Genomic DNA, 20,748 nt, shown 5'->3' with positions numbered 1-20,748 from the left:
TTGGAATCGAACCTGGGACCCTTGGGTCTGCAGGCCGACGCTCTAACCTAGGGGTGTCGAACTCAATCAGAGAAGGGGCCAAAATCTAAAATCCAGCCTAAATCGCGGGCCGAATGGCTTACTGAACAGTCATAAACTGTCATTGTGATGGAAACGCAGCGGAGTGCAGTGATGACAGCGCGGTGCGGGCCACATTGCAAGGCCTGGCGGGACGGATTTGGCCCGCGGGCCTTGTGTTTGACACATGTGCTCTAACCACTTGAGAACACCGATTTTGGAAAAAGATTTACTTTTTTGTTTTTAATATATGTTTATTGATTTCAGAGAGGAAGGGAGAGTAGAAACATTCATGGTGAGAGAGAATCATTGATGGGCTGCCTCCTGCACGCCCCTCCCCACTGGGGATCCAGCCTGCAACACGGGCATGTGCCCTGACCAGGAATCGGACCATGACCTCCTGGTTCATAGGTGGACGCTCAACCACAGAGCCATGCCTGCGAGGAAAAATATTTACTTTTTTTTAAATGTCGGGCCAGGTTCATTGGCGGGAAATCAGGCCCAGGCCGCCTGAGTCACTGGGTAGTTTGCAAACATCCAGCCAACATCACTCAGCACGCACTTCCGCTTCAGGACCCGGTCTCAGCCACTAGGGGGCAGTGTTAGAGAGCAAAGCAGCCCCAATAGCACAGGGCTGGCCCCTAGGGTCACAGGGCACAGTCACTGGAAGGAAGTCCATACAGGTAGCCCCCAGGTCCCCGGCCCCCCCCGAAATCGGAGTGGGTTTCTCTTTCCCAGCTTCAGGCCCTCACATCGAAAGCTGCCTTGAACATACATCCCTTGCTGTTTGCAAACTGGAAATAATGAGGGGGCACAGGGCATTCGAGACCAACAAGCCCTGATCCCGAACCCCCCCCTCCCCCCGGAACGTTCTCGTGTGCGTGTTGGGATCCGGGGGTTTTCAGTTTTGAGGGGCAACGTGGTGTATAGTCCACAGGGCACCTCGTCCCCTCAGGACCCCGCAGGACAGGTGCAAGCGTCCCGTCCGCGTCCCCGCAGGAAGCAGGTGAATACGGCCACCAGGTGGGGACATTGTCTCCGAGCGGCCAGTGCCAGGGCGGGTCAGGCGCGGCTGCTCTTTGGATTTCAGAAATTTCTTCCCCCCCCACCCCTTTTTTTTTTCTCTATTTTATTTTTTAAAAATATATTTTATTGATTTTTTTTACCGAGAGGAAGAGAGAGGGATAGAGTTAGAAACATCGATCAGCTGCCTCTTGCACACCCCCTACCGGGGATGTGCCCGCAACCAAGGTACATGCCCTTGACCGGAATCGAACCCGGGACCTTTCAGTCCGCAGGCCGACGCTCTATCCACTGAGCCAAACCAGTTTCGGCTTTTTTTTTTTTTTTTTTCTTTTTTCTTTTAAAATATATTTTATTGATTTTTTACAGAGAGGAGGAGAGAGGGATAGAGAGCTAGAAACATCGATGAGAGAGAAACATCAACCAGCTGCCTCTTGCATACCCCCTACCAGGGATGTGCCCGCAACCAAAGTACATGCCCTTGACCAGAATCGAACCTGGGACCTTTCAGTCCGCAGACCGACGCTCTACCACTGAGCCAAACCGGTTTTGGCTCGGCTTTTTTTATTTTTACTTTTATTGATTAAGGTATTACATATGTGTCCATATCCCCTCATTGCCACCCCCACCCTCCCCCAATCCTGCCCTCACCCCCTGTGCCCATTGGTTAGGCCAGCGGTCGGCAAACTGCGGCTCGAGAGCCACGTGTGGCTCTTTGGCCCCTTGAGTGTGGCTCTCCCACAAAATACCACATACAGTGCGATTGAAACTTCATGGCCCATGCGCAGAAGTCTGTTTTCAGCTCTCAAAAGAAATCTCAGTCATCGTACTGTTGACATTTGGCTCTGCTGACTCATGAGTTTGCCGACCACGGGGTTAGGCCTATGTGCATGCATACACAGCCTTTGGTTGATCTCTCCCCCCTCACCCCCGCCCTCCCCTGCCTTCCCTCTGAGGTTTGAGCATCTGATCGATGCTTCTCTGTCTCTGGATCTGTTTTTGTTCATCGGTTTATGTTGTTCACTATATTCTACAAATGAGTGAGGTCATGTGATATTTATCTTTTTTTTAAGAATGTATTTTTTTTTGGGGGGGGGGTGGTTATTTGTTTGTTTCAGAGAACAAGGGAGAGGGGGAAACATCCATGAGAGAGAACCATCCATCAGCTGCCAGGGATCGGGCCCCACAACCCAGGCAGGTGCCCTGACATCAAAGCTGGCGACCCCTCGCCGAAACCGGTGTGGCTCAGTGGATAGAGCGTTGGCCTGTGGACTGAAGGGTCCAGGGTTTGATTCAGGTCAAGGGCATGTACCTTGGTTGCAGGCACATCCCCAGTAGGGAGTATGCAGGAGGCAGCTGATGGATGTTTCTCTCTCATCGATGTTTCTAACTCTCTATCCCTCTCCCTTCCTCTCTGTAAAAATAAATAAAATATATTTTTTTTTAAAAAGAAAAAAAGCTGGTGACCTCTCACTGCCCAGGACAAGGCTCCAGCCAACCGAGCCGCACCGGCCAGGGTAGATTTCAGGACTGAGAGAGAGGGCCGACGAGAAGCTGCCGGCGACACCGCCCGCCCCCACCCCCCACCCTCCCGGCCTTCCCTTGCAGGCGCCGCCCGGTCTGCATTTAGAGGTGTCACCCTCTTGAGTGGAGTGTTTGCTGCCAGATGGAGACCGTCCTGTTAGCGCCCAGCTCCTTCCCACCTGCCTGAAGCGCCTTCTGCCATCTTCACGCCTGAGGCCTGTTTCCGGCTGCTGTTCCGGCCCAGGATGGCCGCCTTCGGCGTCAGGACAGGCGGGCTGCTTTTAGAATCAGGGAGTGGGGTGTGTGTGTGTGTGTGTGTGTGTGTGTGAATAGCAATCCCTGTGGACCCCCTGCAGAGCCTGGTGTGTGTGTGTGTGTGTGTGTGTGTGTGAATAGCAATCCCTGTGGACCCCCTGCAGAGCCTGGGGTGTGTGTGAGTGTGTGTGTGTGTGTGTGTGAATAGCAATCCCTGTGGACCCCCTGCAGAGCCTGGTGTGTGTGTGTGTGTGTGTGTGTGAATAGCAATCCCTGTGGACCCCCTGCAGAGCCTGGGGTGTGTGTGTGTGTGTGTGTGTGAATAGCAATCCCTGTGGACCCCCTGCAGAGCCTGGTGTGTGTGTGTGTGTGTGTGTGTGTGAATAGCAATCCCTGTGGACCCCCTGCAGAGCCTGGTGTGTGTGTGTGTGTGTGTGTGAATAGCAATCCCAGGAGTTCAGAACCCCTGCAGAGCTTGGCCTGGGACAGAAACTCCAGGAGGCCGAGCTAAAGGGGCAGGTCTCCCCACCCAACCAGGAGGCCAGACCGGGGAGGGGGGAGAGAGGAAGGGGAGAGAGCTGCTTGTAAAATAAAGTCTTCCCTTTTATTTCAAATCAACCCATTCCCAAGTTAGTGCCACGAGTGGAGATCAGAGTCCCTTCGCCCGCCCACCGGGGCGTGGGGTGGGGGTGGGGGGCGCTCGTGTCCTCCGGGGCTGGCCCCGGGCCGGCCTCCTCCTGGGCTACAGGCTGCGGGCCGGGGGGCGCGGCGGGCGGGGCATCCTGTCCGGGGCGGGCCGTGGTTAGCGGGGCCGTCGGGCGGGTTAGCGGGGTCTGCTCCGGCAGCCCGGGAAGGAGCTGCAGAGAGAGACAGAGGCGGTGACGGGCGGCGGGAAGGCCCCAGGACCGGGCCCGCGTGGGGAGGAGGGCGGCCGGCTCCCCGCCCCGGTCACCCCCGGTCACTCCCTCGCTCACCGGGGGGGGCACAGGCTCCCGTCGGGCGCGGAGGAGAGGCTCAGATAGATGACTGCCACTGCACGAAGCGCTTGGATTCCTGGGGGTTGGGGGTCAGAGGAGGCGTGGCATGGGCTTCTGGTTTGTAGTGTGGCCCCGCCTCCTCCCTCAGACCAGGAGCCCAGCCTCCTCTCTCAGACCAGGAGCCCAGCCTCCTCCCTCAGACCAGGAGCCCAAGTCACAGCCTCCTCCCTCAGACCAGGAGCCCAAGTCACAGCCTCCTCCCTCAGACCAGGAGCCCAAGTCACAGCCTCCTCCCTCAGACCAGGAGCCCAAGTCACAGCCTCCTCCCTCAGACCAGGAGCCCAGGCTCCCAGCCCTCCTCCCTCAGACCCGGGAGCCCAGGCTCCCAGCCCTCCTCCCTCAGACCCGGGAGCCCAGGCCCCAGCCTCCTCCCTCAGACCCAGGAGCCCAGGCCCCCAGCCCTCCTCCCTCAGGCCCAGGAGCCCAGGACCCCAGCCCCTCCTCCCTCAGCCCCAGGAGCCCAGACCTCCAGCCCCTCCTCCCTCAGACCTAGAGTCCAGGCCCCCAGCCCCTCCTCCCTCGGACCCAGGAGCCCAGTACCTGAGGGTTGAAAGGATCGTCATCGTCTGTGTCATCATAGTCGTCACTGGGGGGTGGGGGGGGAGTGGCAGAGGAGGAGGATGGGTAATGAATGCATCAGGAGGCTGTCCCCCCAACAGGGACACCCTCACCCCCCACCTCGTGCCTCCTCCCACCTCCTCCGTCCCACCCTGACCTGGGTGGGAACTGGGCCCAGGCGCGGGGCAGGCTGCAGAGGGCGGTGGCCAGGGCCCCGGCGGACAGGAGGGAGAAGAGCAGCAGGAAGAGCAGGCCCTCGAGGGCGTCTTCGCACAGGCCCCGCAGGGCGGCGCTGTAGTCCTGGAGGGTGGGGGAGGGGTTAGGCCATCAGCGGGCAAGACTCCCTCCCCTCCCCTCCCCATACACCCGCCTCTCACACGGCCCCCACTCCGGCTGTGCCATGCTGGGCAAGTCCCTCAGCCTCTCTGTGCCTCAGTTTCCCCCCCCCCGTCCTACGTCTGGCACCCAGGAAGCGTTGGGCGCACAGTAGGGGCTTTGGTCACTGTCATTATCGCACCCACAGGGAGGACCTCGGATCCGGGCCTCTTGCGGGTCTGAGAACCCTCTTCCCGCCCCAGTTGTGACAACCAGATGCACCCCCATGCACTGCCCCGTGTCCCCGGGCCACGTGCCCCTGGCCTGAGCAGCAGCAGAGCCCTGGGGTTGGGGGGCAGGGTGACAGCAGATGAACATCCAGGAGACAGAAGTGACAAGACTGGGGACCGCCTGGCTCGGGGGCCATGGGATGGGGAACCAGGGGGGCGAGGGCCTGGAACCAGGTCCCTGCCTCCGTGGAGCACAGGGGACCCCCCCCCCCCCAACCTCGGGTGACCCAGCCCTGTGTACCTCCGCGTCCAAGTCTGCCAGACACACAATAACAGCAGCTCCTTCTTTACGGCATTACTCACGAGGGCCCCAGGCCCCGGTGAGTCACCACCCCGAAATAGCCCAGAGCCCCCACTCAGCGAAGCCCACGGGCATGCGTGGGACGGCTGATGTTCCTGAACCCTCACACCGCCCCGCCTAGCAGGTCCGGACGCCCTCATCTCAGGGGTGAGGAGGCGGAGGGTCAGGGGGTGCGCCTGCCAGGGCCACCCAGCCGGCATCGGAGCTGCGGGACCTCGGGCTCCCTCTCTCCGGGGTGTCCTGCCCGTCCCTGCCCTGGCAGGATGACAGCACGCGCCACACGGGAGCGTGGCAGGCATTCACCCTGAATCCCGGCCCTGTAAGTGAGGACTCTGAGGCACAGAGAATTCGGTGACCTCCCTCCAGAGCTCACTAAGTGCACAGCCTTTAGGAGGCAGATGGGGAGACAGAGAGGGAGGGAGGGAGAGAGGGAGAGAGGGGAGGACGGGGAGGAGAGTGGGTGGGCTGGAGTGGGAAGTGGGAGATGAGGACAGAGCCGGGATGAGGGGTGGGGAGAGAGGGAGGAGGGCAGGAAATAAGGAAGGATTCTAGGTGACAGATGGACAGATGGCTAATAGGTAGAGAATAGTGTATGACATATAAACAACAGTTAAACTGGATCTCTGGGGGGAGAGGGGCAGTGGGAAAAGCCTGGCCGGTGGGAGAGAGGGAGCAGGCCTTTGGGGTCCAGGCGTAGAATGAGGTGGGGCGGGGTCCTGGGTCACCTTGTGCAAGCCTCGGCAGTGCAGTAGCGCCACCAACTGGTGGAAGTTTCCCTCCGTCACGTTCAAGGTCTCCTCCAGGGACAGCAGGGGTTTCTGCGGTGGGAAGGGGTCCTTAGCCCATTAGGGACCTGTCACTGGCCGGGGCACCGCCCATCTCTCCAAGCACCGCCCACAGGTCCAGGCCACGCCCACCTATGCAACCCTCCGGACCCGCCCACACCGCAAGGCCACGCCCAGATCTATTAGCCACCATGCCCCACGCACAGCCACGCCCACCAACAGGCCCTATCAACGGACTCCGCCCATAGTTCAGGACCACGCCCACCAACTGGGGTCTCATGGCCACGCCCACTTCCTGACCACACCCTATTGGTGCCCCTGTCCATCCTGTGGCCCCACCCATATCTCAGGGCCACGCCCAGATTTATTAATTACTATGCCCCACCCACAGCCACGCCCACCGACCCGCCCTTTCAGCGGGCCCAGCCCATAGTTCAGGGTCACGCCCACCAACGGTCTCATGGCCACGCCCGCCTCCTGACCACACCCTATTGGTGCCCCTGTCCATCCTGTGGCCCCACCCATATCTCAGGGCCACGCCCAGATTTATTAATTACTATGCCCCACCCACAGCCACGCCCACCGACCCGCCCTTTCAGCGGGCCCAGCCCATAGTTCAGGGTCACGCCCACCAACGGTCTCATGGCCACGCCCGCCTCCTGACCACGCCCATCAAACACGCCCTTTCGGTGCCCAGTCCTGTCTTTGGCCCCGCCCATATCTCAGGGCCACGCCCACCGACCTGTCCTTTCCGTGGCCACGCCCATATACCAAGGCCACGCCCATAGATCTGGCCCCGCCCTCTCCCTGGGAGCCCGTTGTGGGTGCAGCGCTGCCTACCTGCGCGGAAGGGAACTGGGGCACAGCCTCCCGCTCCAGGCCCTGCAGCTGGGAGTGGATGTTGGCCAGCGCCCGCTGGGACAGGGTCAGCCTCTGCAGGAACACAGGGAGAGAGGACAGAGGATCCCGGGGTCCACGTCCCTGGTCCGCTCCTCCCCGGGACACAGGACTGGGGTCCCTGGCGCCTCCATGCTCCCCCAGGACCCTGCAGTCCAGGCCCCAGGCCCCAGCCTCGCCCCCTCCACCCGGTTCCCCGGCTGCAGCCCTCACCTGTTGAAAGGGGTTGGCGACGGCCTGGTTGCAGAGGAAATAATAGCTCAGGATGTCTGAGGCAGGAGGGAAGAGGGGGGGGCTGTGAGCTGGGAGGGCTCCTCCCCAGCTGGGGGGCCCCCTGAGCTCCCAGGGCCTGGCATTGGGAGACCGGCCGCTCCCCCAGTCTCCACACTCCACCTGCTGCCGAGGTCCTGCCTGGACCAGACTGCAGGTTTCTCCATGTGGCCAGATCCCCCATCCCTCAGGCCCCGCCCCCCTCCTGAGCCCAGCATCTTCATCCCTCCGTCTCCTCCAGCCCACCCCGGAGGTGCTGAGAGCCTCAGGGACCTGAGGGGCCGGGCTGACAGCGGGGCACCCCCCTACCCCCCACCCCAGACAGGACGGGACACAGAGGCCTGAGCATCCGCGGGTGCACCGAACCCCTGGGGTCACCTGAGTCGAGCCCCGTCTCCTCTTGAGTCAGGTTCAGGATGTAGGTGTCGGGACTGGAGCAGAAGTCGCTGAGGCCCTGGGAGAGGCAGCAGGAAAGGGGGCTCAGGCCAGAAGCCGCCCCAATGCCACACCCCCATGGACTCAGTGACCCCAGCCTCCTCCCTCAGACCCAGGAGTCCAGAAGCCCAGGCCCCCAGCCCCTCCTCCCTCAGACCCAGGAGCCCAGGCCCCCAGCCCTCCTCCCTCAGACCCAGGAGCCCAGGCCCCCAGCCCTCCTCCCTCAGACCCAGGAGCCCAGGCCCCCAGCCCTCCTCCCTCAGACCCAGGAGTCCAGGCCCCCAGCCCCTCCTCCCTCAGACCCAGGAGTCCAGACCCCCAGCCCCTCCTCCCTCAGACCCAGGAGTCCAGGCGCCCAGCCCTCCTCCCTCAGACCCAGGAGCCTAGGCCCCAGCCCTCCTCCTCCCTCAGACCCAGGCCCCCAGGCCTTTAGGACCAGAAAACTAGCCCTTTAACCTCAGAACCCATGACCGCCCCCTCCACCCCCCAGATCCAGGGCCCGTCCTCTGACTCACCACGGCGGTCGCGGCCTCCAGGCCCAGGGAGCCCCAGCTCAGCACCAGGACCACGAGGCTCATCACCGTCATCCTGGAGGGCGGGAGGGATTGGACTTGGGGCCCTGCATCTCTCCCCCTGGCCTCGTCCTTGTCCCCACCCCAAAGCCCATCTCAGCTCACCCCAGACCTCTGGGGCCTGGAGGGTCAGAATTAGGGGCAGAGAAGGTGGAGGGGTGGGTGGGCCTGAGGTGGCCGATGTCAGACTGGACATCTGGTCCCTGCCCAGGAGGCGGGGGTGGGGATGGGGGATGGGTGGGGGGGGCAGTGAGAAAAGCCCTGGGCTGGCAGGACCCAGCCCAGCTCGGCCCCACCCTCTGGGACCCCCAGGGGACTCCTGCCCCCCTCTCACTGGGCCCCCTTTCCCAGCTGTGAATTTTGCCAGACTCCCTAGACTCTCCCTTGGGTAGCCCCCCGCCCCCCAAGACTGCTCCTTCCAGGAGTGGAGACGGCTCCACTCGCCTCCCAGTTTCTCTCTGGGGATGGGCTTTGCAGCAGGGGTTGCGGTGGGGAGGGGGGGTTAGCATTGGAGGGTGGGCAGCAGGCATGACGGGTGCCTGGGGGGCCCAATCCATGCCCTGACCGACCGGGGCCAGGTTTTACCATCTCCACGGCCAAGGGGGAGAGTGGAGACCACGTGGGCACCAGCACAGCCCCCTCCCCACTAGGGACAGCGGCCCAGAGGCAGGCAGGAGGCAGGGCTCCTCCCAATGGGATGACAGACTGGCCCAGCAAGCGGACCCAGCACTAGCTCTCCCTGGCTGGGCAGCCTCTGAGCCCGAATCTCCCTCCACTTCCCCCGTTCAATGGAAGGAAAGTGCCTCCTCCTGGGGCAGGCGCGAGGGTTCCAGGAGGGCGTGGGGCACATAGAACGAGCTCAAAAGCCACGCCAAGGCCACGTCAAGGCCACACAGCCTCACGCGTGGTCACCTCCCATCTCTGGTCCCTCATCCCCACAGTGGGCTCCTCCTGGTGGCTCCAGGTCTGGTTTCTGTCCCTGAGCCGGCCGCCCACCCACCCAGGATCTTCATGGGGGTCACGGAGGCTCATGGGACGCAGGAAGTAGCCAGTGGGAGCCCCAGAGGGAGGAGGCCGGGGGTCCCTCACTCAGGAGCACAGTGGGATGGAGGAAGGAGGGCTCAGGAGCACAGAGGGGTGGAGGGAAGAGGGCTCAGGAGCACAGCGGGATGGAAGGAGGAGGCCGGGGTCCCTCTCTCAATAGCATGAACTCACATGATCACCAGCCACTTGCTCTGCTTGGCCAGGCCCAGGAGGGTGAAGAGGCAGACCAGCAGCTCCAGCAGCAGCAGGAGGACGTAGGCCAGCCACCTGGGGGGCAAGGCGGGGGAGAAAAAGGGGGTGCAGCTGAGGAAGCACATCCAGCTCCCAGCTGATAGGTCCTCCCGTCCCCCAACTGATGGACGGAGAATGACGTAGACTCCACCTGGGGCCGGACATTCCTGAGCACCTTATATGGACTGTACACTGAACCACCATCAGCACCTGCCAAATACCCTAAGAACCCCCCATTCCTAAGTCCCTAAGTCCCTAATCATGTGCCTTACATGAAACCACCAATCAGCGTGTGCCAAGTGCCCTAAGCCCCGCCCCTTTCCCTCCCCTCTTTCCCCTCTGGAAGGCAGCCCGGCAGGGGTCTTCTCTCCAATAAAGCCTGTGTCCTGGTTCTCTGGCCCTCTGTCTCCTCTGTCACCAGCCCCCAGGCCCCAGCCCCGACAGGTAGCCATGGTCCCCCCCAGGCCACCACCAGATCCCCAGGCCACTGCACAGCTCATCCGCGAAATGGGTGCTCTGGAAGTGGGCCACCCTCACCTTCTCTCCAGACTCTGGAGTCCAGAGCACAGGTCCCGGGGTCAGGGCACCTGGGACTATGGCCTGAGTGGACCACGCAGGAGCTCTGTGACCTGTGACCCTGCCCATGTGACCGGCCTCAGCGGCCTAGCCCCCGCTCGCCTCCTGTTCACTGCACAGCCCAAGGACAAGGCGTCTGTGGCAGCCTGCCTGGCCTCCACTGCTTAGCTGTGTGTGAGGGGGTCTCAGTAACTCTGCCTCAGTTTCCCCGCCGGGAACGGGAAAGAGAGACAACAGCACCTACTTCCAAAGATGCCACGAGCCCGGCCAGTGTAGCTCAGTGGTTGAGCATCAACCTATGAACCAGGAGATCATGGTTCAATTCCTGTCAGGGCACCTGCCTGGGTTGCAGGCTGGACCGCCAGGGTGGGGTGTGCAGGAGGCAGCCGATCCATGGTTCTCTCTCTCATTGATGTTTCTGTCCTTCGGCCCCTCTCCCTTCCTCTCTGAAATCAATTACAGAGAGGAAGGGAGAGGGATAGAGAGTTTAGGAACATCGATGAGAGAGAAGCATCCATCAGCTGCCTCCCACACCCCCCCCACTGGGGATGTGCCCGCAACCAAGGTACATGCCTTTGACCGGAATCGAACCTGGGACCCTTCAGTCCCCAGGCCGGTGCTCTATCCACTGAGCCAAATTGGCTAGGCCAGTGGTTGGCAAACTCATTAGTCAACAGAGCCAAATATCAACAGTACAACGACTGGAATTTCTTTGGAGAGCCAAATTTTTTAAACATAAGCTTCTTCTATCGCCACTTCTTCCAAATAGACTCGCCCAGGCCTTGATATTTTGTGGAAGAGCCACACTCAAGGGGCCAAAGAGTTGCATGTGGCTCGAGAGCTACAGGTGTTTTTTTTTTTTTTTTTTTTTTTTTTTTTTTTTTTTTATGTATTTTATTGATTTTTCACAGAGAGGGAGGGAGAGGAATAGAGAGATACATCAATGAGTGAGAAACATCGATCAGCTGCCTCCTGCACACCCCCTACTGAGGATGTGCCCGTAATAACCAAGGTACATGCCCTTGACTGGAATCGAACCTGGGACCCTTCAGTTCGCAGGCCCAGGCGCTATCCACTGAGCCAAACCAGTTAGGGCGCGAGCCGAAGTTTGCTGACCATGGGGTTAGGGCGATTAAAAAAATATTTTTTTTCAAAAAGGTTACATGAGGGTAATGAGTGAGAAGTATCAGTGGATGGAGCGTAGGCCTGCGGACTGAAAGGACCTTTAGATGTTACTTAATAACCCAGTGTCCGCCAATGATAATTCACGGACGAGAGGAGGACACACGTGCGGCCCGGGCACTGAGCCTGGCACGTGGCAGGGGTTGGATAAACAGCATGTTCTGAGGGCCCCCCAAAGCTGGCAGGGACTGGGGTGCCCAGTGTCCCCAGGTAACCTCAGGCCTTTGCTCTCCATGTCTGTGACGCCAGCTCCCCCTTCCTCCGAGGGCAGGCTCTGTTGACTAATGAGTTTGCCGACCACTGTCCTAGCCGGTTTGGCTCATTGGATAGAGGGTTGGACTGTGGACTCAGGGGTCCCGGGTTTGATCCCGGTCAAGGGCACATGCCCAGGTTTCGGGCTCCATCCCCAAGAGGGGGCATGCAAGAGGCAGCCAATCAATTATTCGCTCTCATCATTGATGCTTCTGTCTCTCTCTCTCTCCCTCCCTTTCTCTCTGAAATCAATATAAAAGTATTTAAAACAAATAAACGGAGGGACTGGTAAATGGGTGAATTCTTGGGCACGCGTGTGGGCATCCCTTAGTCCCGTGGTCGGCAAACTCATGAGGCCACTGAGCCAAATATCAACAGTGCCACGATTGAAATTTCTTTGGAGAGCCACATTTTTAAAACTTAAACTATTGATATATAGGTAGGTACATTGTTACTAACTTAATTAGGGGTACTCCTAAGCTGGCCTTTGCTAAAAAAAAATCCTCAATCGCCGAAACCGGTGTGGCTCAGTGGATAGAGCGTCGGTCTGCGGACTGAAGGGTCCCAGGTTCGATTCCAGTCAAGGGCATGTACCTTGGTGGGGGGCACATCCCCAGTGGGAAGTGGGTAGGAGGCAGCTGACCAATGTTTCTCTCTCATTGATGTTTCTGACTCTCAATCCCTCTCCCTTCCTCTCTGTAAAAAATCAATAAAATACATTAAAAAAAAAAAAAAGTCCTCAATCTGATTGAGGTACACGCAAGGCGCCAAAGAGCCGCGTGTGGTTTGAGAGCCGCGGATTTGCGGACCATTTCCTTAGTCTGTCTCTTCATTGCGTACTGGGGCCGGGCCGCCCTGTCTGAGGCCCCCCCTGTGCATTGTGGGACGTTAAGCGAGCAGCGACCGGGGCCTCTCCCCCCCCAACCAGATGCCCACTTGTGCCCACCGCCTGTGTCTCCAGGCATCGCCTGCTGCCCGCTGGGGCACCGCCCCGCCCCCAGGGAGAGCCCTGCCCACCCACCTGTACTCCTCCACGAAGGACACGTCCTCGGCCACCTGCAGGGGGCTCAGCGGCACCCCCTGCCAGAAGGCCAGCCCCCCGAGCTGCTGGGCCACGGCCTCCGCCTGCCGCCGGGCCCCCCGCGTGGCGGCCACCAGCTCCGTGCGCTGCGCGAACACCTCCTCCAGGGTGGTCAGCTCCGTCCGCACCGCCTCGCCCAGCCTCTCCACCGACTCCGACACCTGGGGGCCGGGGAGGGGCTGGGTCAGGGGCGGGCGGGCGGGCGTGCTCAGGGGGCCCAGGGGTGGAAGGGAGAGGAGGGATGGGGATGTGTAGGAGGAATGCAAACTTGGAGGCCTCAGCATGGAGCCCCAGGGACCAGACAAGGGATAAGCAAGGGCTGGTGCCTGGGATCTGGGGCGACTGGGATTGAGAAAGGGCCAGAGGGGGCTCTCCGGCTCTTGGGGGGGCCATGGGCTGGAGCCCCCGGGCCCGGAAGGAGAAGCCCGTGTGGGGTCCTACGTGTGAGGTTCACGCCCGCCTGAATTAGTCCTTGGTCCCATCTGGGTGCCATGGTCCGGGGTCTGCCCGGGACAGGAATCTGGGGTATCGGGGTCAGGCTGGTCTCATCCTGGGGCTGGCCCGGGAGTGGGGCTCCTTGGTCTGGTCCCTGGGGCTCACCACTGGGCTTCCCCTAAGTTTGCATTTGGGCCCAGAATCAGGTCTCCATTTGGGCTGGGAGAGGGAGCGGGGTGTTTGGGAGGTCCCTGGTGTTTGGTCTCTGGTTTGGGCTCTGAATGGATGAAGTCTGGGGCCTGGGCCGGGTGTGAGTGTGAGGTCTAGTGTGTGCATTCCCAAGGGGTCACGTGGGAGAGGCCCTGATTTGCACAGTCAGGGTGGGCTCGGCCCGGACCACTGGGTTCTGAAATTCTGAGCCCACAGCCCCACAAGTTCGGGTCTGGGGTCTAGGCTCCGAGTTTGCATTCCGCTGCTCGGCTTCTCACCAGGGCGTCCACGGCGCTGAGCGTGTGGTTGGCCTGCAGCAGCGCCGCGCTGAGCTGGGCCACCCCATCGCTGGTCTCGCTGTTGCCATAGAAACCGATGCCAATGCCCGCGCTGCAAGGAGGAGGGAGGGATGGGAAGTCACAACTGGGTCCTGGGATCCGAGGAGAGACCGCTGTTCCCCTCTTCCCCCACCCCCACCCCCCAACGTCGTCCTCACACACCCAATCCCCCGTCCCCCCCACCCCAACACACAACACACCCCGATTGGTCCAGCCCATCGTGGGAAAATAACGGCTCCAGCCCGGGTTGCCAAGGCAACGGGAAGGCTTCCCACCCCCGGCCCGAGAGACGTCATTGTGATGCTAATGGAAGGTGGGGTGGCGGCGAGGGGAGGGGGGGACCCCAGATTTAACTCGCTTGGCACCACCGGAGCGAACCCGTCACCCCCAGCCCCTCCCCTCCCCCCATCACACCCCTCCCCCTCCTCTCCATCTTTTCCCACGCACCCAGGGTCCCCAACACCTGTCCCTCCGCCGTCCAGCCCGCCCCCCCTCCCCCGCAGCCTGGTGTTTCCTGGGGGACCCGAGCCTGGAGCTCGCCCACCAGGCCACCTCCCCACACCCCCTCCCACCCCGGGACCCAAGCTTCTGGCCAGCTGGGAGCCAAGCAAGGGCCGCCCCGCCTCCCCCTCCTCCCCTTCACAGCCAACACAGAGCCCCATTGTGGGCCGGGCTGGGGCCCATCCCCCGCACCCCAGAGTCCCTCCTCGGCGGGCCAGGGCCAGGCCGAGGCGGGGGAGCCGGTGTCCTCCCACTTCCCAGGCTCGAAGCCCGGGTCCCCCCGCCCTTGGACCTCCCACTCCGCTTTGCGCGCAGGCCCGCCCCTCCCTGCGCGCCCCCCGCGCATTGTTTCCATCCCACAAAGCTGCCCTTGTTCCCGGCCCGGGGCCGCCGGCCCGGGGCTCTCCCCCACCGGGCCTTTGTCCGCTGCCTCCCCGGCCAACCCCACGGCCCCCAGAGCCTGGACACAGGCCACCCAGCCGCCTCTCCCACATCCACACCGCCCCCCTCTCCACCTCCCCAAACACAGACTCTGTCCCTGCGCCCTGGAGAGGCAGAGCGGGGGCAGGGCCAGGGTGGGAGGGAGGCAGGCTTTCTGGCTACCTCCCCCCCCCCCCCCCCATCCCGGATCCCGGCTGGTCTCCCTCCCGAGCCCTCCTCTGGGGGACAGGACAGCTGTCTGGCCGGCCCCGGTGGGGGTGGCCCTGCCCGCAGGCTGTGCGCCCGGCTGGCCCCTGGGGTTTATGGGGTGTCAAGCGCTCTCCTTCGCGCTTCCCCTGGGGCTGTCCCTGAAGAAGGGCCGGGGACTCTCAAAGGTTTGCCACTTGGGCCCCGTGGCCTTGAAATGAAGCTTCCTCATTTTTTCTTTTTAAAAACTTAATCCTCGCCCTGGCCGGTGTGGTTCAGTGGATAGTCAGTCGGCCTGAGGACTGGAGGGTCCCAGGTCGATTCCGGACAAGGGCATGTACCTTGGTTGTGGACACATCCCCAGTGGGGAGTGTGCAGGAGGCAGCTGACGGATGTTTCTCTCTCATCGATGTTTCTAACTCACTATTCCTCTCTATAAGAAATCAATAAAATATATTTTAAAAAATGTAATCCTTGCCCTAGTCGGTTAAGGCTCAGTGGATAGAGCGTCGGCCTGCGGACTGAGGGGTCCCAGGTTCCATTCCGGTCAATGTCATGTGCCTTGGTTGCGGGCACATCCCCGGTAGGAGGCGAGCAGGAGGCAGCTGATGGATGTTTCTCTCTCTCCCTCTCCCTTTTTCTCTGTAGAAAATCAATAAAATATATTTTTAAAATCAATAAAAAAATTTAATCCTCACCCGAGGATTTTTCCCATTGATTTTTAGAGAGAGTGGAAGAGAGAGGTATATCGGTATGAGAGAAACACATCGATGGGGTGCCTCCTGCAGGCGCTGGGACCAGGGTCCAGGGCCAGGGAGGAGCCTGCAAACGGAGGTACCTGCTCTTCACCGGAATGGAACCTGGGACCCTTTGGCCCGCAGGCTTATGCTCTATCCACTGACCCACACCGGCCAGGGCTGAGCCTTCCTCTTTCAGAACCGGGGGCAACATCCCGGAGTCCAGCAGGGTTACTGCAGGGGGACCGGCTCAGGGATGGGCCAGGAGGGTGTGGTGGTCTGTCTCCTGGACCAGAACATCAGCACCATGCGGGCAGCGACCCTGGCGCGTAGTAGGTCCTCAAGGAGAGGTGGCTGGTGAACATGAACCAAGTACAGCTGTGAGCCGGGCGCCGGGCCTTCTCCTATTCACTGTTAACCACCAGGAGGTGGGCGTTGCCATGATACCCATTTTAGAGATGTGGAAACTGAGGCCAGGATGGTGCTAGATCCCTCCCCCGGGCAGCACAGTCGGATCGCCCAGTTCTGACACCCCCCCCCCCCATCTCATCCTGCCAGGCCGGCTGCCCTGGGAGAGGCAGGGGGCTCCTGAGCCTCAGTCTTTCCATCCGTCCAACGGGGCCAGGTTTGGAGGTGGCCCGCGGAAGCCTGGCAGAGAGCTTGGGGAGCCCTGTGCCCACGCCCGCCCGCCCTGGGGCCCCATTACCAGCTGACGAGAAGGGCGGCAATGCAGCTCCAGGTGACGCAGCCTCCCCCGGGCGGGGGGCTCTTGGCGCCGGGGGGCTCCGGGGGCCGGCAGCAGCAGACGCGGATGAGGTAGGCAGCGATGAGGATGAGGCTGAGGCCCAGGCCCAGGCCGGCCAAGGCCGCCACCAGCAGCAGGGCCTGGGGAAGGGGCCGCGTCAGAGGAGGAGGGAGGCGCCCTGGCCAGGTCCCCAGACCTCCCCGTTGGCAGCTGGGGACCCGGGCCCTGGAGGGAGGCCCAGGTCCTGGGTGCCAGTGCTGCTCTGCCCAGCGAGGCTGTGTGATGCTGCGCGGGCCCCTGCCCTCTCTGAGCCTCAGGGCCCTCCTCGGCCAGGTGGCTGGATGTAGCATCGCCCAGGGACGGTGGGATGGGAGGCAGGTGGGGTGTGTGGGGGGTTCCTCTTCCTTCCTCCCCTCGCAGGGCTCACTCTCTGTGCCCTGCTGCCGAGCTCTGCACAACCGCCACGGGTGGGTCTGTGTGTGTGTGTGTGTATGTGTGTGCAAGACTCAGAGAGAGGCCAGGAAACCAGAGTGAAGACAGAGCAGGGGGCAGGCAGGAGAGAGAGAGAGAGAGAGAGAGAGAGAGAGAGAGAGGAGAGAGAGAGACTGACTCAGAGGCGGGGGAGACAGACAGACGGAGACAGGTGGAGACTGAGCCGGGGCAGAGGCTGAGGCCCAGGCAGGGCGGGAGAGCGTGTGAGGTGGGAAGCCGGCAGGGGAATGGGCTGCTCGCGGGGCGGGGTTCTGGGGTGGAGGCTGTGGTCCTGTCACCGTCACAGGAGCCCAGAGTGGGCAGGGGTTCGCCTGGGGCCACATAGCACAGGGGGACACCACCCTGAGCAGAGTCAGGCTTTGGGGCTCAGTGATGCTGCTCCCCCCAAAGCAGGCCTCTGCTTTTGTGTGTGTGTGTGTGTGTGTGCGTGCGTGTGTGTCTGGGGGGTGAGAGTGTGTGTGTACCTTCAGGTGTGAGAGTGATCTGTGGGTGTCCGTGTGTTGTTGGCACAATTCCTTGAGTGTAAGTGGGTCTCTGGTGGAGTGTGTGAGAGAGAAAGAGGGTGTGTGATGCGTAAATATGAACGTGAGCGTGCGAATGTATGTGTGAGCGTGTGTGAGCATGTGTGTGAATGTGTGTGTGACTGAGCGCAAGAATGAGTGGATATGTGAGTATGTGTGAGCGTATATGTGTGTGTACATATAAGTGTGGGTATGGGCATGTATAGGTGTGTAAGCGTGTGCAGGTATGTGTAGAGGTGTGCGTGCATATGTGTAAATATGCATGTGGGTGTGTATTGTGTACATGTAAGCGTGAAAACACTTGTGCATGTAGGAGTGTGTGTGCATCTGCGTGAGCATGAGTGAACATCTGTGTGTGTCAGTGTCTGAGTGTGTATGTCTGAGTGTATATGTGTGTCTGAGAGTATGCATGTCTGGGTGTATGTGTCTGAGTGTGTGTGTGTGTCAGAGTGTGTGTATCTGAGTGCATTTGTGTGTGTCTGAGTATGTGTGTCTGAGTGTGTGTGTGTCTGAGTGTGTCTGAGTGCATGTGTGTATGTCTGAGTATATGTGTGTGTGAGTGTGTGTGTCTGAGTGTATGCATGTCTGGGTGTGTGTGTGTCTGAGTGTATGCATGTCTGGGTGTGTGTGTGTCTGAGTGTGTGTGTGTGAGTGCATTTGTGTGTGTGTGTCTGAGTGCATGTGTGTGTGTCTGAGTATGTGTGTCTGAGTGTATGTGTGTGTGAGTGTGTGTGTCTGAGTGAGTGCGTGTGTGTGTCTGAGTGTATGTATGTCTGTGTGTGTCTGAGTGTCTGTGTGTGTGTGTGAGTGTGTGTGTGTGTGAGTGTGTGTGTGTGTGTGTGTGTGAGTGTGTGTGTGTTCCCAATTTGGTGTCACCCAGTCACTGACTGTGTCCTAGCCATGCCATGCCATGCGGTGACCTCCCTGGGGGCAGTGCCTGCCCGCCCCAGGCGTGTGGGAAGAGCCTGTGCCAGGGTCCCAGAGCTGTTCCCCCCCACCCAGTGTGTGTTTGTGAGTGTGTTTGTGAGTGTGTGTGTGTATGTGTGTCTGAGTGTGAGAGTGTGTGTGTGTGAGTGTGTGTGTGTGTGAGTTGTCTGAGTGTGAGTGTGTATATGAGTGTGAGTATGAGTGTGTGTGTCTGAGTGTGAGTGTGTCTGAGTGTGAGTGTGAGTGTGTGTGAGTGTGAGTGTGTGTGTCTGAGTGTGTGTGTCTGAGTGTGTGTGTGTGAGTGTGTGTGTGTGAGTGTGTATCTGAGTGTATGAGTGTGTGTGTGTCTGAGTGTGAGTGTGTCTGAGTGTGAGTGTGTGTGTGTGAGTGTGTGTCTGAGTGTGTGTGTGTGTGTGTGTCTGAGTGTGAGAGTGTGTGTGTCTGAGTGTGAGTGTGTGTGTGTGTGTGTCTGAGTGTGTGTGTGAATGTGTGTGAGTGTGAGTGTGTCTGAGTGTGAGTGTGTGTGTGTGAATGTGTGTGTGAGTGTGTCTGAGTGTGAGTGTGAGAGTGTGTGTGTGTGTGTGTGTCTGAGTGTGTGTGTGTGAGTGTGTGTGTGGAGCCTGCTGAGTGTCAGGCGGTGCGGTCCGCCCGCGTGGCTGTGTGGGCTCCGCGGGGGAAGGTCCCGGTGGCGGGAGCAGCAGGGGGAGAGCTGGCGGCGCGATTGTGTAACCCGAGGCCGTGGGAGAGGGGCTGGGCTGGGCTGGGCTCGGCTGGGCTCGGCTCGGTTCGGTTCGGTTCGGTGGGGACAGGAGGCCGTGGGAGAGGGGCTGGGCTGGGCTGGGCTGGGCTGGGCTCGGCTGGGCTCGGCTCGGTTCGGTTCGGTTCGGTGGGGACAGGAGGCCGTGGGAGAGGGGCTGGGCTCGGTTCGGTTCAGTGGGGACAGGGCGCGCGCGCGGCACCGGGAGGAGCGCTGGGCTGGCCCAGCCCTGACCCAAATAGCTCGGAACACACAGCTCAGCCTCCTCTCTGCGTCCTGGGACCCCACCCCCACCCCCACCGAGGCGCCCCAGCTCCCAGCCCCGGTCCCCGGAGCAGAACCCAGAACCGGGGGCTGGACCCACCGCGCGGGGGGGCCCAGGGCCCTCCCGCCTCCAGCGCCCCCCCCACCCCCCCCACCGCCTGGGCTCGCATTCATCTCAAAGTCAAGGACTGGCCTGAAACTGGGTCAGGGGACCGTCCTGGGGCCCCTCCAGGCGCCGGGCCCCCTTTCCCAGGGACCCGGGGCTCCCTCAGCCTCTTACCCCAGTCACCCCCCAGACCAGTGTCTGTCCCCCTTCCCGCCCCAAACCACACTCACCCCCAGCTCACCCACCGCATCCCTCCAGCGCCCTGACCCCCCCCTCCCTGCCTCCTCTTCCGACACCCCCACCTCACTGCCCTGTCCAGCCTTCACCCCTCACCCCTCACCCCCTCACCCTCACCCCTCTCCCCCTTCCCCATGCCAGGTCTCAGCCCTGTCCCAGAACCAGAACCAGAACCAGGCACCCCCAACCTCTCCTCACCTCCCCACCCTCATCAGCTCCCCAATCCCGGCCCCATCTTCACCACTATCCATCCCAGGAGGGAGGGGTCACTTTTAGGGCGCCTGTCCCGCACCCCCCTAATGGCCCTGGCCATCGCCCCCCTCCCCAGGAAGCCCCCAGGCCCTGGAGTCTCAGGGCCCCCAGTCCCCTTCCTCCTTGGGGACTCAGGGATCCCGTTACCCCAAGCCCCATCCCTTTATGTAAGCAGAGTGGGGGTGTCTGGTCTCCCCAAGCACCTGTCCCAGGGGAACCTCCAGGAATTGGGGCTCCACACGCCTCCTCCCTCAGACACCCCGAAGTCGGGGCCCAGTCCCCACCGCCCTGAGAGCCCAGGGGCGGGTCTGTGACCCGGGGCCCCTGGGCCCCCCAGCACCCAAAAGCTGGCCCCCGCGCGGCCCCCGTCCCCCGGCGGCTCCCACCTGCTGGTACCCCGGCTCCCGCGGCGCGAAGTCGCTGGGCACCGGGCGGAGCTGGAAGTCGGCGCGGGGCAGCTGGTGGAGCAGGTGCACCCAGGCCGAGGGCCGGTAGCCCGGGGGCTCCCCCATGGCCCCCGGGGGAGGGCGGGCGGGCGTGCGGGGCTGAGGCCGGGCCGCGGGAGCCTGGCTGGCGGCGCGGGGCGCGGGCGGGCTGCGCGGGGTCTGGCGGGCTCAGGGGAGCGGGGCCCGGAGGAGGGAGGGGGCGGGGGCGGGGATTGGGGGGCGGAGAAGGAGCGGAGGGAGGGGAGGCGGGCTGGGCGGGCTCGGTGCTGCCCCTGGCGGCCGCGGCGGGCACTGCGGCGCCGTGGGAGGTCCCCGGCTTTGCGTCCTGACCCCCCTGGCAGCGCAGGTACCTCCACATCCCAATCCCTAGAAGGTCGTCCCTGCTATTGTGTCTGTCCGCTTACAACCGGAGGGTCCTCTTATTATTATTTTTTTTAAAAGAAGTTCTCTCTCTCTTTTTTAATCCTC

The 20,748-nt window shown here is 61.6% G+C and overlaps 1 protein-coding gene across 3 annotated transcripts; it reads right to left on the bottom strand.

Moving 5' to 3' along the window:
• Positions 1-3,444: 3,444 nt before the first annotated feature.
• On the bottom strand, positions 3,445-20,444 carry TTYH1 (tweety family member 1). Of its 3 annotated transcripts, XM_036432481.2 has the most exons (14): positions 20,221-20,441; positions 16,240-16,418; positions 13,609-13,720; positions 12,626-12,846; positions 9,535-9,630; positions 8,263-8,335; positions 7,691-7,766; positions 7,256-7,311; positions 6,986-7,078; positions 6,086-6,178; positions 4,612-4,754; positions 4,437-4,482; positions 3,834-3,912; positions 3,611-3,716 (listed from the first exon to the last, which is right to left on the bottom strand). In XM_036432481.2, exons 1-13 carry the CDS (start codon positions 20,344-20,346, stop codon positions 3,874-3,876), a joined length of 1,353 nt encoding a protein of 450 aa, XP_036288374.1. In that variant the 5' UTR covers positions 20,347-20,441; the 3' UTR covers positions 3,611-3,716; positions 3,834-3,873. The 3 variants fall into 3 exon arrangements, with proteins under 3 accessions (XP_045435630.1, XP_036288374.1, XP_045435632.1); XM_045579674.1 differs by lacking the exon at positions 4,437-4,482 and having other exon boundaries at positions 3,445-3,716; positions 20,221-20,444; XM_045579676.1 differs by lacking the exons at positions 4,437-4,482; positions 16,240-16,418; positions 20,221-20,441 and adding an exon at positions 13,869-13,979.
• Positions 20,445-20,748: the final 304 nt, after the last annotated feature.

The sequence above is a fragment of the Pipistrellus kuhlii genome, unplaced genomic scaffold (assembly GCF_014108245.1).
Source record: "Pipistrellus kuhlii isolate mPipKuh1 unplaced genomic scaffold, mPipKuh1.p scaffold_m20_p_111, whole genome shotgun sequence".
Classification (NCBI taxonomy): Eukaryota; Metazoa; Chordata; class Mammalia; order Chiroptera; family Vespertilionidae; genus Pipistrellus; species Pipistrellus kuhlii.
This window is presented reverse-complemented; position numbering and strand designations above follow the sequence as displayed.

Coding starts and splice junctions, on each gene's coding strand:
- TTYH1 (XM_045579674.1), bottom strand. CDS start 20,346: ATGGGGGAGCCCCCGGGCTACCGGCCCTCGGCCTGGGTGCACCTGCTC. Junction 8,336..9,534: donor AGCAAGTGGCTGGTGATCAT/GTGAGTTCATGC, acceptor CCCGCCCTCCAG/GATGACGGTGATGAGCCTCG. Junction 3,717..3,833: donor GGGAGCCTGTGCCCCCCCCG/GTGAGCGAGGGA, acceptor CTCTCTCTGCAG/CTCCTTCCCGGGCTGCCGGA.